An 11,829-nucleotide genomic window follows, 5' to 3' on the forward strand; every position below is an offset into this window, starting at 1 on the left:
CAGGCGCGCCACCCAAGGGGCACCCGGGCGCGGAACAGTTATATATAGTGCATTGACTGCCCTTCGTTCCACAGGCATTTACTGAGCACCCACTAAATGCCAGGCACTGCGCTGAATGTTGCTACTTAAACGCGAACGACCAATGCAGCCTAGCAGAAAAGTCCTAGTCGCCAAGGAGCGGGTCTCTTTGGCCCGCCACGGTATCCCTTACACACTGCCCGGCACGTAAATGTGGATCGAATAACGGAGGGAAGACGGACCGGTCAGGAGCCTTTGGAGTAGTGCTACTCGGAGGCCAGGCGGTGGCGCTGCAGGGAGAGGAGCGGCCGGCGGGACCAGTAGAGGGCGCTGTGGGGAGTGCCCGGCGGGGCCGGGCAGATGGCGGCGCCAGGCGCGGGGCCGGGGCCGGGGCCACCCCCGGGGCTGGAGGCGGCCCTGCAGAAGCTCGCGCTGCGGCGGAAGAAGGTATTGAGCGCCGAGGAGATGGAGTTGTACGAGCTGGCGCAGGCGGCGGGCGTCGCCATGGACCCCGACGTGTTCAAGTGAGCGGGCGTGGGTGGGAGCTGCGCGCTGGTCAGACCCTCAGATAACCGTGATCTCAGCCCCTTGCCGGGCTACTGATGTATATGTAAGAGCCCCCTGTCCTTATCGTAGACCCCTGGGGGCCAGGAGTAGAGTCGGGACTTTGAGGGACTTGGTCCTTCTGGGCTCAACCAAGTCTGGTAGCCATGCCTGACCCGTTCTCGCCCGAGCAGACGGACCTGAAGCCAGGAGGGCTCAGTGCGCCCCACATCTGTTTTCACCAGGATCCTGGTAGACCTGCTGAAGCTGAACGTCGCGCCCCTCGCAGTCTTCCAGATGCTCAAGTCCATGTGTGCCGGGCAGAGACTGGCGAGCGAGCCCCAGGACCCCGCGACAGTGTCCCTGCCCACATCGAGCATGCCAGAGACCCGAGGTCAGAGCTGGGATGCTTCCTACCTCTGTGGCCCGGACGGCGGGGTGGCAGGGCCAGGAAGTGGGCAATGCCTGGCATAGCATGGGCCAGACCCTCAGTGTCCAGGACTTTCTGTAGGTCTTCTCCTAGGACTCACTGGACCCATCCAAGGGCTCTCCTCTTTGGCGCAGATCCCAGCTTTGGCTTCAGTGCTAGCCTTGAGAGAGCACATCTAAATAACGTGGAGGCAGAATGATTACCCCAGCGTGGCCCAAGCAGGCCAAGACTTTTGCTGTCCCAGCCTCTTCTCACCTCATCACTCATGCCTTCATACCAGAAATACAGGGACAAGACTGTTTTGGTTCCTGTTCTCATGGGGTGTACAGTCTCCAGGAAAATGTTCAGGAAGTGGGTAGGTAGAGGCCTTCCTAAAACCCCCACTGCCACCACCCGTACCTTTCCTACCTAGGTCCAGAAATCCTGGCCAAGAGTCAGCATGGCAGTCCTGGCTGCCCTAGACACTCAGGGTGCAGAGGCTTGAGTGGCAGAGCACTGGGATCAGGCTTGAGGGGCATCCTCACTCTCGAGGGTCATGATTGGGGGGTGAACAGGTACTGATAATGAGAATGTCATGGCAGACCTCCCTGTGTGTCACTTCTCCTGATTGCTGTCAGAAACCCTCTGAGATGCAGCAGAACCTCATGAACTGGCTCCTTGGCCAGAGCACTCAGGCACTTACAGATATACTGAGAAGCAGCTGACACTGGAGTGGAGGGCAGGCTGGCTCCTTTGGGTAGGACTGCCAGGGCCCTAGGCACTCGCGCCCCCTTTCCTGAGAGGCACTGTGCTTCCTCACTGACCCATACTCCATCTGCTTTCTTTGTGTTTCTTTCTGACTTGCAGAGGCCTCCTTTCTCTTTGCCAAGAGCTGTAGCCCCCCTGCAAGGCCGTCCTTTACCTCGGCCCCGCGGCCTGCAGCCTCTCCAGTTCTGCACCACAGCCCAGCTGCTACGTACTCGCCTCTTTCTCCAGGCCCCCCCGCTTCCCTCCGGTTCTCTTGCTGCCTGTTCTCTCCTTTTGCAGGTTGCATTTATTGGTTTATCTCTGGGGGTTGGTGTGCTTTCTTGTTTCCATGGAAACTGCTCTGGCCCAAGAGCACCAGAGCAGCTTTTAGCTGCAAGGGCAGAATCCTGCTGGATATCTCTGCCATGCAGCTTAGAGACAAAAGATATGACCTCGTGGTTTATTAAGGGACAACCCACAGTACTTCTAGAATAGGACTGATACCCCTTACCCCCCAGAGACTAACTTCTGGGTGAGATTTACACTCTATAGAGTTGCCCTTTCCCCAGAGGAGGATAAGAGGCCAAGGGGAAAGGAAGAGGCACATGGTATGCTGTAGACAGCAAATCTTTAGATGTGAGAAACACCTTGGTCTCTTAGATGCCGTCACATACCTGAATGGGCAGCCCGGAGGATAAAACAGATTCCCCTTTCCTGCCTGGTTACCGAGCTGGGGATACCTTCCAGGCATTGCCAGGAGTGATGAGGCTGGTGACCCAGTGCCAGGGGTGTGTGAAGACCTGAGACTTCACAGGTTGCTGGCTTTGCCCTCTTACTCACTCCTCCCTGCATCTTCCACCTCACCATTCCAGGTGCCACATGGAGCTCGGGCCAGGGCGAGGTAGGGAAGGGCTGAGAGGCAGGTCAGAATAGGGGTGGTTGGACTACAGGCTGAGTTGAGGAAAAGATGTGTGAGTTTCCAAAGGGAAGGGAAAACCACCCTCCTCATTTGAGGGAGTAGTACTGCTCACTCAGTGACTTTGGGTACCAGCCCACCTTTCAGTGCTGAGGGCTCAGTGGGGCTGCAAGATGGACACGCTCTCATTCCAGTGAAAGAGATGGCTAGATAAGCGACAGAGACAGAAACTGAAGCACTGAAGGGTTAAGTAGATGGGCTGGGGGGCAGGGGACAGGTTCCTCTGCCAGTGGCAGAGCCCTATGAGGTGGGGTGGTGGGGACAGGACCAAGAGAGGAGAGGTAAGGCGGAGATGCATGGTGTGTATCCTGGCCATTGGTGGGAACTGGGCCTGAGCTGGAGGGTGAGGGAGAGAGAGGAGGATGGAGAGTCAAGAGGTGGGCCATGGGCATGGTGCTGGGAGCACTGGCATAGAGGGGTTGGGAAGATCTGAGGGAGGTGGGGCAGGAGTGGAGCAGTGGGTCCCACAGGGTTCTTTTCTCCTTGAGTGCTCAGGCCGTGGGTCCTGCTAGGCTGGTGGCCAGCAGCCAGCATATGAGGACACGGAGGCCCTGGGGAGATGCGTGGTGTAGGTAGAGGGCAACCTGCGGAGTTTGTTTATAGGGAGAAGTTGGAGGGGAGAATGCAGTTAAGGGGCCGTGCCAGGAGTGTGCTACAACCAAGAGGCAGAGGCTACCAGATGGGACATCTCTGAGGCAACATGTCACAGCATCTGTTCATACAGCCCTTCCAGCCACCTCATTGATGGCAGGAGGTGGGGGTACAGAAAGTGAGTTGTCAGAGGCTGTTGGGGATAACTGGTCTTAAGTTTCCCATTTCCCACAGAATTAGGGTATAAAGTTGCTCCAGGACATGGGCTTGACTCTGTTTGGGTTCCTGTCCCCCAGCCATTAAGATGGCCTGTGGGGACTTCACAAGCTGACTCATTTCTGCCTCGTTTGGCAGAAAAGGAGGAAACAAGACCCCAAAAGCACAGAGAGGATAATTCTTTTTTTTTTTTTCCTGAAGTTGGAAACGGGGAGGCAGTCAGACAGACTCCCGCATGTGCCCGACCAGAATCCACTTGGCATGCCCACCAGGGGGCGATGCTCTGCCTAGCTGGGGCATCGCTCTGTTGTAACCAGAGCCATTCTAGCGCCTGGGGCAGAGGCCATGGAGCCATCCTCAGCGCCCGGGCCATCTTTGCTCCAATGGAGCCTTGGCTGCGGGAGGGGAAGAGAGAGACAGAGAGGAAGGAGAGGGTGAGGGGGTGGAGAAGCAGATGGGTGCCTCTCCTGTGCGCCCTTGCTGGGAATCGAACCTGGGACTCCTGCACACCAGGCCAACACTCTACCACTGAGCCAACCAGTCAGGGCCCAGAGAGGATAATTCTTGTTATGAAGGGGATGTAGAGTCACTGAAGAAAAATTAAATTCAGTTGAGTGTTGTCTGTTGAAGTTTAGGTAAACTAGGAGTCTTAAAAACATGTCCCTCCAGAACGTGTAAGGTGAAGCTTGGTGTGCAGAAGCCATAGCCTCAGATGGAGCTGCACTGTCCCCTCTGGAAGCCACAGCCCTGGGGTGGTGCTCTTGTGAGGCACTGTGAGTGTAAGTGCACATGGCAGGCCCAGAGGCTAAAAAATTGGCCCAGAAAGGGAATATGACACCTTTCAAATAATTTTTATACTGAGTGCATGTTGAGAAACAGTACTATATTGGGTATTTTTTTTTTTTTAATGTAACATTTCTTTTTTTTTTTTTTTTTAATTTTTTTTTTTTATTTATTCATTTTTTAGAGAGGAGAGAGAGACAGAGAGGGAGAGAGAGGAGAGAGAGGCAGAGAGAGAGAAGGGGGGAGGAGCTGGAAGCATCAACTCCCATATGTGCCTTGACCAGGCAAGCCCAGGGTTTCGAACCGGCGACCTCAGCATTTCCAGGTCGACGCTTTATCCACTGCGCCACCACAGGTCAGGCGGGTATTTTTTAGTTAACTAAAATATGGTACTTAAATTAATTTTCCTGTTTCTTTGTACTTTTTTTTTTTTTTTTTTTTTACAGAGCCAGAGAGAGGGATAGACAGGGACAGACAGACAGGAACAGAGAGATGAGAAGCATAAATCATCAGTTTTTCGTTGCGCATTGCGACACCTTAGTTATTCATTGATTGCTTTCTCATATGTGCCTTGACCGCGGGCCTTCAGCAGACCGAGAATAACCCCTTGCTTGAGCCAGAGGCTGGTGAGCTTTTTGCTCAAACCAGATGAGCCCGCGCTCAAGCTGGCAACCTCGGAGTCTCAAACCTGGGTCCTTCCGCATCCCAGTCCGACGCTCTATCCACCGCGCCACCGCCTGGTCAGGCTTTGTACTTTTTAATGTGGCTACTAGGAAATTTAAAATTACATACGGTATGTGACTCACATTATATTTCTGTTGAACAGCGCTGCTCCAGAATATTGACAGTAACACTTCCTGATACACCTCCTCAGGGTTGTGTCTGCCTTTTGGGGAGGATTCACAGAAGGGAGAACACCTCCCAAGAAGCATGGGCTAAGTTAAGAGTTAAAAATACAAGTGTGAGGCCCTGGCCAGTTGGCTCAGTGGTAGAGTGTCGGCCTGGCATGCAGGAGTCCCGGGTTCGATTCCTGGCCAGGGCACACAGGAGAAGCGCCCATCTGCTTCTCCACCCCTCACCCTCTCCTTCCTCTCTGTCTCTCTCTTCCCCTCCCGCAGCCAAGGCTCCATTGGAGCAAAGTTGGCCCGGGCGCTGAGGATGGCTCTATAGCCTCTGCCTCAGGCACTAGAATGGCCCTGGTTGCAACAGAGCAATGCCACAGATGGGCAGAGCATTGCCCCCTGGTGGGCATGCTGGGTGGATCCCGGTCGGGTGCATGAGGAAGTCTGTCTGCCTCCCCGTTTCCAACTTCGGAAAAATGAGACAAAAAAATAACCCAAAAAACAAAACAAAAAAATACAAGTGTGTACTTCTGTGTAGCATGTCAGTCTTTGTTATTGTCCATATGTGTTCTGGAAGTGCTGATTAAGGCCCTACTTTGTGCCCAGCCAGAGGGCAGAACTGGTTGGTGGGTGCAGACCTTTGGTTGTCTCTCCAGCAATGGCCAGTGGCCTTGAAGACATCGGTGACCTGCTGTGTTGCCTCACTTGGCTGTACTGCACTCCTGAAGCTTTCTTCTCTTCTTTTCTCACTCACCTGTCCTCCTCTCCCACCCCATGCTTTTCTTTCCTCACACAACATGCATTCAAATGCAAGCTTAGAGCCACAGGTCACTAATATTTTGCCTTGGCGGCCCCGCTGGCTCAATTCTACCACAAGGGGGCGTTCCCATCACAAAGGAGAAAGGCTGCTCTTGGGGACCAGCAGCTCCTGCTAGGACTTTTTCTAAGTCCTTGTCCGGGACAGTTCTGCTGGCAGAGCTTGCAGGGTATGGTGAGTGGGACTCACATGGGCCACACCAAAAGTAAATGACAGTCCCACTGGGTCTGGCTGTCTCCCAGCTTCGAGGGCTCTTTGAGTCACAGGAAGACAATGGGCTGGTGTGTTTTTTTTTGTTTGTTTTTTTTTTAATTTTTTTTTTTGCATTTTTCTGAAGCTGGAAACAGGGAGAGACAGTCAGACAGACTCCCGCATGCGCCCGACCGGGATCCACCCGGCACGCCCACCATGGGGCGATGTTCTGCCCACCAGGGGATGATGCTCTGCCCATCCTGGGCGTCGCCATGTTGCGACCAGAGCCACTCTAGCGCCTGAGGCAGAGGCCACAGAGCCATCCCCAGCGCCCGGGCCATCTTTGCTCCAATGGAGCCTTGGCTGCGGGAGGGGAAGAGAGAGACAGAGAGGAAAGCGCGGCGGAGGGGTGGAGAAGCAAATGGGCGCTTCTCCTGTGTGCCCTGGCCGGGAATCGAACCCGGGTCCTCCGCACGCTAGGCCGACGCTCTACCGCTGAGCCAACCGGCCAGGGCCTGGGCTGGTGTGTTTTGAGAGTTTGCTTCATTCTGGGGTCACAAAACCCTCAGTGGATACAAGTTGGTTTAGGGGTAGGAGGAACACTGATTTTTGAATACAATAAGTCAGACCACTAATTTTTGTTTTATTTTTTGGCTTTTTCCTTTAAAAAAAATCTTTTTAGACCACTGTATTTAATATTCAGTGATGTTGTCTTTCTGGCACATCCCCACCCTCCCCAGCTTGTGGTTATCCTTGGGTCAGCCCCACCCTCCATTCCCGTGATCCCTTTAAAAAGTCCTGTGCTGGGTCTCCTGGGGGGTCATGGCTGAACACGGCAGGCCTTTCCATCGCAGGACCTACAGACCAACCTCCTCCACCCTCCATCTCCATGAAGAGGCCCGAATGGATCTCTCCACTAACCCCAAGAGCATGGATTCCTGAGGGTTCCACAAATCACATAGAGCTAAATAAATGGCCTACTTTCATTGTTAGATGGTTTTCTTAAGGCCTTCTCTGGCTCAAAGTCACTTTGGTGTCTTATTTCCAGAGTCTAGGGCCTTGTCAGATTTATAGAGAAACATTATTTGCCCTTTTCTACTTTCCTCTCATCCTTGAGTTGCCAGAAGGACCGTCGTCATTACACTGAGGGGGAGGGGAAATGCATGTGTGTGACAGGCTGAAGAAAAGCTGGCCTCAAAGTCAGGCCCCCTTCTAAGAAACGCCCTGCCACTTGCTGGGGGTGAGCTGTGCCTGAGCTGTACTTGTGAGTCCTTGTTCAGGAAATGCATTTTGTTGAGAGTTCATGGGATGCCCAGGCACCCAGCATTGGCGTACCTAACCCAGATGCTACAGAAGACCTAATTCCACTTGGCCTGATCTAGGGAGGAGCTGTGGCCTCAGGAGCAGGCACTAGCATGTTGGGAGACACTGTGGGGTGGTGGCGCCCATGCACTCATAGGGCTTCTTGCACGCTGACCAGAATATTGGCATTTGTACCAAAGAAAATGGATGAGGGTTCTCTTTGTGTCTTTTTTGAGTCACTGACCTTGTTATATTTAACTGCAGGCCGAGTTGACTCAGCTTCATCTTATAACATGCTCCCTCGTGGCTCTGAGAAGCCTGTTACTACCTCTCTGTGAAATCAGGTGCTCACAAGCACTTGAGTGTGAAGCCCAGGGAGGTGAGGCAGGGAAACCTGAACTGTCTGAGTTCCAGGCAAGGCACCACTGTAACCTCTCCCCCCCCCCCCCCCCAGGCAGCAAAGACCTCACTCTCTGAGGAAGAACTTTGCAGAAATTCTCTTTTTTTTTTTTAATTTATTTTTTTACAGAGACAGAGAGTCAGAGTGAGGGATAGACAGGGACAGACAGACAGGAACGGAGAGATGAGAAGCATCAATCACTAGTTTTTCATCGTGCATTGCGACACCTTAGTTCATTGATTGCTTTCTCATATGTGCCTTGACCATGGGCCTTCAGCAGACCGAGTAACCCCTTGCTTGAGCCAGCAACCTTGGTTCCAAGCTGGTGAATTTTTGCTCTAACCAGATGAGCCCGCACTCAAGCTGGCGACCTTGGGGTCTTGAACCTGGGTCCTCTGCATCCCAGTCCGACGCTCTATCCACTGCGCCACCGCCTGGTCAGGCTGCAGAAATTCTCTTAAGGAGGGCTGTCCTATCCCTGCAAGAATCCTGGGAAGAACTTAGTTTTCAGTATTAGCATGGAAAGTGTGTCTGATGTCCTTCTATAGGAGTCAGGGTCTGCAGTCTCAAGTGCAGGTGCTCTCAGCTTGCTCAGGGTGACAAATGGCAGAACAGAAATGACAGGCCCCTAAAGCTGGAGCTCAAGCAGGGGACAGGTATTCAGGTCAGAGCCCACAGTGCAGACCCTGGCTGAGACTGGCTCAAAGGAGAGGGACTGTGAGCTGGAGGAGGGGGTGAGCCTATTCCATGAGTACATTTTGTTCCCTGGCAGGCCCTCCTAGTCTTGCTGATAGTTTCAACACCTTGAATCCAGGAAGCCAGTTTACAATAAAGCTCTAACCTAGGCATGGTTATAAGTCTGTCTTTACACACACACAAAAAGAGAATAAAGTAAGCAAATCGCAAAGTAAAGAACAGACCAGTGGTGTCCATCTGAGTGTGATGCCTAGTAGTCAGGGCAAGTCTTGAGCAGTCAAGCCTCTGCAAGAGCCAAACCACGGATCTGGGAGTGAACCTGAGAGCAGGAGGCTTGACCACTGAATGTTTGCAGAATACTGGGGTAGGTAGGTGAGAAAGCTTCCAAGATCCAACTCCAAAAGCCTGACTTCACCATCCATTAATGACTCCTGTGCTTCCTATGTTATCAGTCTGATCGGCTCAGACATGGACAGTCCAGAGAGGAGTGCCTGGGGGGCAGTGAGATAGCAGTGCCGCTGACAGTGAGGCGTCCTGTGCTGCTGGAGGTTACAGCTAATTACATATGCTTCCCAGGGCAGGAGTCTACAAGCTGAGTTTCCCTCCCCCTAAATTGACCATCCACACTTTCCCCCTCACTCCCTGCATGACTTCCATCCTGTGACACACTCCAGGGCCTCCTGCACTCTGCCAAGAATTACTTTTGGATGTGCCATCTCCAGGCTGTCCTGAGCCTCAGGACCCTGGACTGACATGGGACCCCTGGCCAAAAGGACTGGTAGAAACACACTAAGTGTAAAAGCTCAATGGAACACAAATAGAGATACTGTACCCTGTGATTATGTTGTTTGCCCTGGTTCCTCATGATTGTTTCCTGTATCTGCTCAGGGAGAAACAAAGGCGGCACAGCTCTTGGTGGAGGCCCAGCCCTGGCAGAACGCAGCAGCTGGGAGGGATCTAGCCAGAGGATGCCCCGACAGCCCAGTGCTACCAGGCTGCCCAAGGGGGGCGGGCCAGGGAAGAGCCCCACCCGGAACAGTACCTGAGCCAAGCAGAGACTTAATGCCCACCTGCTGTGGGCTTCACCAGCCTCCTAGCAGAGGTGATGTATTATTGCCTCCTGTTGGTAATAAACCTTTTTGAAAAACTGAGGGTCTATTCAATATATTTTGTCATCTTTTTTTGTTTGTTTGATTTGGTTTGGGTTTGTTTTTTCCAAACTTGGAAACAGGGAGGCAGTCAGACTCCCACATGCACCCAACGGGGATCCACCCGGCATGCCCACCAGGGGGCGATGCTCTGCCCATCTGGGGCATTGCTCTGTTGCAACCAGAGCCATTCCAGTGCCTGAGGCAGAGGCCATAGAGCCATCCTCAGCACCCGGGCCAACTTTGCTCCAATGGAGCCTTGGATGCAGGAGGGGAAGAGAGAGATGGAGAGGGGGAGGGGTGGAGAAGCAGATGGGCGCTTCTCCTTTGTGCCCTGGCCAGGAATTGAACCTGGGACTCCTGCACGCCAGGCCGACACTCTACCACTGAGACAGCCGGCCAGGGCCTCTGTCATCTTTTGAATACATTAAGGCACAAATAGAATTAATTCTGTGTCCTGGTAATGCTAGAGCTGAACTAACCAAGTGACTTAAACCACTGACTTCATCCTCTTGGACCTCATTTCGGGTCTGAGAAAATATCCATATTACTAGGTCTTTTATTAACAGATTTCAATACATTCTGTTTGAAGTAAAAGGAGCAACTCATTGAGACCATTCCCAGGGTACTCAGGTGCACTGGGGGCAGGGGTTTGAACACAGAGGGGAACACTGTCAAGTTATCACAGGAGAAAGATGAATTGTACAGAGCTTCTAACCTGTGGGTCATGAGTGCCACTGAAGAATCCAGTAAAACCCCTTCCCCAATAATGTCCTGCCCTTACACATTTGACCCAGAGTTTTAGGAATTCTGTGCACACACCTCTTTCCATCAACCTCAGATCTTAAAACTCCAGTTCTAAGCTTTTAAACTTTAGTACAAGTGTCCTATCCGTGGAGAAGCCTGAAAAGTGGCAAATTCAATTGGAAAACTTAGCCTGACTGGGCGGTGGTGCAGTGGATGGAATGTCTGACTGGGATGTGTAGGACCCAGGTTCAAAACCCCAAGGGGGCCAGCTTGAGCGTGGGCTCATCTGGTTTGAGTAAAGTTCACCAGCTTGGAACCAAGGTCGCTGGCTCAAGCAAGGGGTTACTTGGTCTGCAGCCCCATGGTCAAGGCTTATATGAGAAGGCAATCAATGAACTAAGGTGTCGCAACAAAAAGCTGATGATTAATGCTTCTCATCTCTCTGTTCCTGTCTGTCCCTATATATCCCTCTCTCTGTCTCTCTGTCACTGTAAAAAACGACAACAAAAAAAACCTAACTTAAATTTTCTAGAATTTAGTAAGTCTTTATGCTTTGAAATCTTGGGTTGAAAATATCACCAGTTTCCCTGGGTCATACATAAGCCACAGCTCCTTACAGGTGTGGGTAGTACTGTGCCCACCCCCAAAAAAAGCACAGCACTGTGTAGCCCAGACCAGCCTTCCATGCAGGCCCAGCAGGATTTGGGGTCCTATCCACTCCTGTGGACAGATGAGTGAGTCCCAGCCAAGCACCACAACAGACAGATTTGATACAGAAACTTTTAATGACAACTTAAAACCAAAAGAGCTGAGGGTTGGCAGAAGAGAGCGGAAGAGAGGGACACCCACCAGCAGCACCCTCCCATTCAGTATTCTTCCCCTTCTTCAGCCTCTGCTTCCACAGAATCCACGCCCACCTCTTCATAATCTTTCTCCAGAGCTGCCAGGTCCTCCCGGGCCTCTGAGAACTCCCCTTCCTCCATGCCCTCCCCCACATACCAGTGCACAAAGGCTCGCTTTGCATACATGAGATCAAACTTATGGTCCAGGCGGGCCCAGGCCTCGGCGATTGCGGTGGTGTTGCTCAGCATGCACACAGCCCGCTGCACCTTGGCCAGGTCTCCTCCAGGGACAACGGTGGGGGGCTGGTAGTTGATGCCCACCTGCCAAAGAGGGAAATAATGTCAAACCCAGAAATAGTGTGGCTGCTTTCCCAGAAAAGAAAGCCTGTAGGCGCCCTCTGGTGACCTGGCAGAAAGCTTGGTTCAACTTGCAGTCTCTGAGCCCTTCTTTGTACCAGGCAAGGTGCCAGGAAAGCAGGGTGCTGGTTTCCAGACAAGGAAAGACAAGTGCCCAGAGCTGGCCACTTTGGCTTGGTCCCAAGCTGCCTGAAGGGCTATGT

General features: G+C 52.7%; 2 protein-coding genes across 4 annotated transcripts in view; one reads left to right on the top strand and one right to left on the bottom strand.

The window, feature by feature from the left end:
* Nucleotides 1–330: 330 nt before the first annotated feature.
* Nucleotides 331–9,683, top strand: MZT2B (mitotic spindle organizing protein 2B). Of its 2 annotated transcripts, XM_066259925.1 has the most exons (4): nt 331–542; nt 807–955; nt 1,838–2,017; nt 9,421–9,683. In XM_066259925.1, exons 1-4 carry the CDS (start codon nt 379–381, stop codon nt 9,576–9,578), a joined length of 651 nt encoding a protein of 216 aa, XP_066116022.1. In that variant the 5' UTR covers nt 331–378; the 3' UTR covers nt 9,579–9,683. The 2 variants fall into 2 exon arrangements, with proteins under 2 accessions (XP_066116022.1, XP_066116023.1); XM_066259926.1 differs by lacking the exon at nt 1,838–2,017 and having other exon boundaries at nt 344–542.
* A 1,551-nt stretch (nt 9,684–11,234) lies between these two features.
* The window catches only part of LOC136325465 (tubulin alpha-3 chain), a 29,713-nt gene continuing 29,118 nt past the window's right edge, over nt 11,235–11,829 (bottom strand). For both annotated transcript variants that reach the window (XM_066259923.1, XM_066259924.1), the window contains one exon: nt 11,235–11,590. In XM_066259923.1, coding sequence (XP_066116020.1) covers nt 11,294–11,590 — 297 coding nt within the window. In that variant the 3' untranslated portion in view covers nt 11,235–11,293. The remainder of the gene's footprint in view (nt 11,591–11,829) is intronic.

This window comes from Saccopteryx bilineata, chromosome 2, assembly GCF_036850765.1.
Source record: "Saccopteryx bilineata isolate mSacBil1 chromosome 2, mSacBil1_pri_phased_curated, whole genome shotgun sequence".
Lineage (NCBI taxonomy): Eukaryota > Metazoa > Chordata > Mammalia > Chiroptera > Emballonuridae > Saccopteryx > Saccopteryx bilineata.

What these genes read in the sequence shown, in the direction of transcription:
- MZT2B (XM_066259925.1), top strand. Translation starts at nt 379, where the DNA reads ATGGCGGCGCCAGGCGCGGGGCCGGGGCCGGGGCCACCCCCGGGGCTG. An exon ending in ATGGACCCCGACGTGTTCAA is followed by an intron (nt 543 to 806) that starts GTGAGCGGGCGT and finishes TGTTTTCACCAG; the next exon opens with GATCCTGGTAGACCTGCTGA. An exon ending in GAGCATGCCAGAGACCCGAG is followed by an intron (nt 956 to 1,837) that starts GTCAGAGCTGGG and finishes TCTGACTTGCAG; the next exon opens with AGGCCTCCTTTCTCTTTGCC.